The sequence below is a fragment of the Osmia bicornis genome, unplaced genomic scaffold (genome assembly GCF_907164935.1).
Source record: "Osmia bicornis bicornis unplaced genomic scaffold, iOsmBic2.1, whole genome shotgun sequence".
NCBI lineage: Eukaryota > Metazoa > Arthropoda > Insecta > Hymenoptera > Megachilidae > Osmia > Osmia bicornis.
In genome coordinates this window covers 1-1,835 of record NW_025791367.1, presented here as the reverse complement: position 1 = coordinate 1,835, position 1,835 = coordinate 1, and the positions used below count along the sequence as shown (strand labels likewise).

At 40.5% G+C, this 1,835-nt stretch overlaps 1 protein-coding gene across 1 annotated transcript; it reads right to left on the bottom strand.

Annotated features, from left to right (window-relative positions):
* Positions 1-1,436: 1,436 nt before the first annotated feature.
* On the bottom strand, positions 1,437-1,811 carry LOC123989077. The gene has a single exon (XM_046289785.1). It carries the CDS (start codon positions 1,809-1,811, stop codon positions 1,437-1,439), a length of 375 nt encoding a protein of 124 aa, XP_046145741.1.
* Positions 1,812-1,835: the final 24 nt, after the last annotated feature.

The window sequence follows — 1,835 nt, the reverse complement described above, 5'->3', positions numbered from 1 at the left end:
TCCATTCTTGATTCGAGTATAGTTGTATCCAAATAGGGTTTGTATGTGTAATCATTTTGGCTGGGCAATCTTTATGGTCTGCTGGTAAGTTATGTAAGGCACGTTTATGCATGGATTTGTTAATTCTGTGGAGAGCGAAGGTGAGTGTCGGGCACAGATTCGGAGGTCGGAAATTTCTATACAATGATCTATGTCTCGATCGCTGATTATAGAGTAGCTGCGAGAATCTCTTTCAACTAAAATATATTGTTCTTGGGTGTGTAGTAGATAGATGTAATCTTCGGTTATATGTGGGAGTGGTATCATGGAGTACAAGGCGTAAATTTCTTCTTCTACGATGGGGATTTTTAACTCAAAGCAGAGCTTGTATGAATTTAACACAAAAACGTTAACTTTAGCGATTCGTAAAAATTTATAAGCAAATTCATTTGTGTTAGAGAACATCATACGGCTAGAGCCATATTTTTGCTCGATGGTTCGTAAAATTTCGCTTAGTTGATCAGGTTCTAGTAACAAAGGATCGATTTTTCCTTGTTCTCCATTAACTACAATTGATCGCAGGTTTTCAATTAATTCGTTATGTTCGGTGATTATTTCGCTTAATTCTAGTAATAGTTCGAGTGTATTCGTGCGTTCATATATTCGCTCTATGTTCGCGTTGGTATAATTGTTGATTTTGTTCACGTATGTTGTAATTTTATCTTCAAATATATCGTTGTTTTTCAGAATACTTCGGACAATTGTGGTTTCGTTTTGAATAAGGACGCTCAAACGCTTATTGTCTGTGTACAGCTTATCTATCTCGGAGTTATAATACTGGGCGTCCTTTTGGCTAAGGGTGCCGAATAAAATATTAGCTAGGTCACCGATTGGATTTAACCAACCGCGTTTCACGCGCTTACGTTCTACCTTCTTATATCCTAGACTGGTTAGTAAAGTGTTTTTATGATTAAAACTACGTTGGAAGCGATTCGACATGTGTCCGTAGAGTGATGGCGAGAATCCATTACCTTCTGTGTGGATTGGGTGATTCAATGCTTCACGGATTGTCGTTTCGACCGCTTTGATGTCTCGGAGATCCACGAAGACCAGTGTTCTCCATTCGTGGTGGTAGAGTCTCGTAGTTCCCATCGGGTCGAAGTAGATGTTTGGAAGGTTCGTGAGTTTCTCGATCTCGGCCATCCCTTCGGCGAACGCTCCTTTCCATAGGAGAAAACTTAATCTAAAATAGATGAAAGATTAGCATATTAAGTCTGTTAAGATGGATTAATGTATCTTTGCCATTTATATTAAGTAAGGCGTTCAAGTCTCCATGGAGTTGTTTGACTTGATATGGCCCAAGATAAGGTTTCGTTAGTGCTGCAAGGCGGTTTCTGTTTTGGTTCTTTACCCATACCCAGTCTCCTGGTTCAAGTGATAACGGTTTAATCGTTTTGTCAAACCGTTTTCTTGGTTCGTTCCTTGCTTGCAATAATTGCTTCAGCAGCTTGCTTATGCATTCGTTGTAGTTGTACTCGCATTTGTTCTACCAAATCCAAGTAGGTAGCTTCCGGTTCTTCTTCCAATTGATTCATGAGGGGTGGGTCTTTGCCAAACGTAAGTGAGTAAGGTGTAACTCCCGTTGATGAATGGGTAGTTGAGTTGTATGTGAATACGGCTCCTTGCAGGTACCTGCTCCAATGTTCGTTGCAGCGTTCTTCTCGAGAGAGTTGGGTCTTCAGGAAGTCTTTAATAACTGCGTGAGCGCGTTCAAGCGAGCCATTAGACTCTGGTCTAAAAGCTGTAGTGTGTTGGAGGTCGAATCCAAGCATGTCGGCTAGATTTTCCATGAGATT

What these genes read in the sequence shown, in the direction of transcription:
- LOC123989077 (XM_046289785.1), bottom strand. Translation starts at nt 1,811, where the DNA reads ATGCTTGGATTCGACCTCCAACACACTACAGCTTTTAGACCAGAGTCT.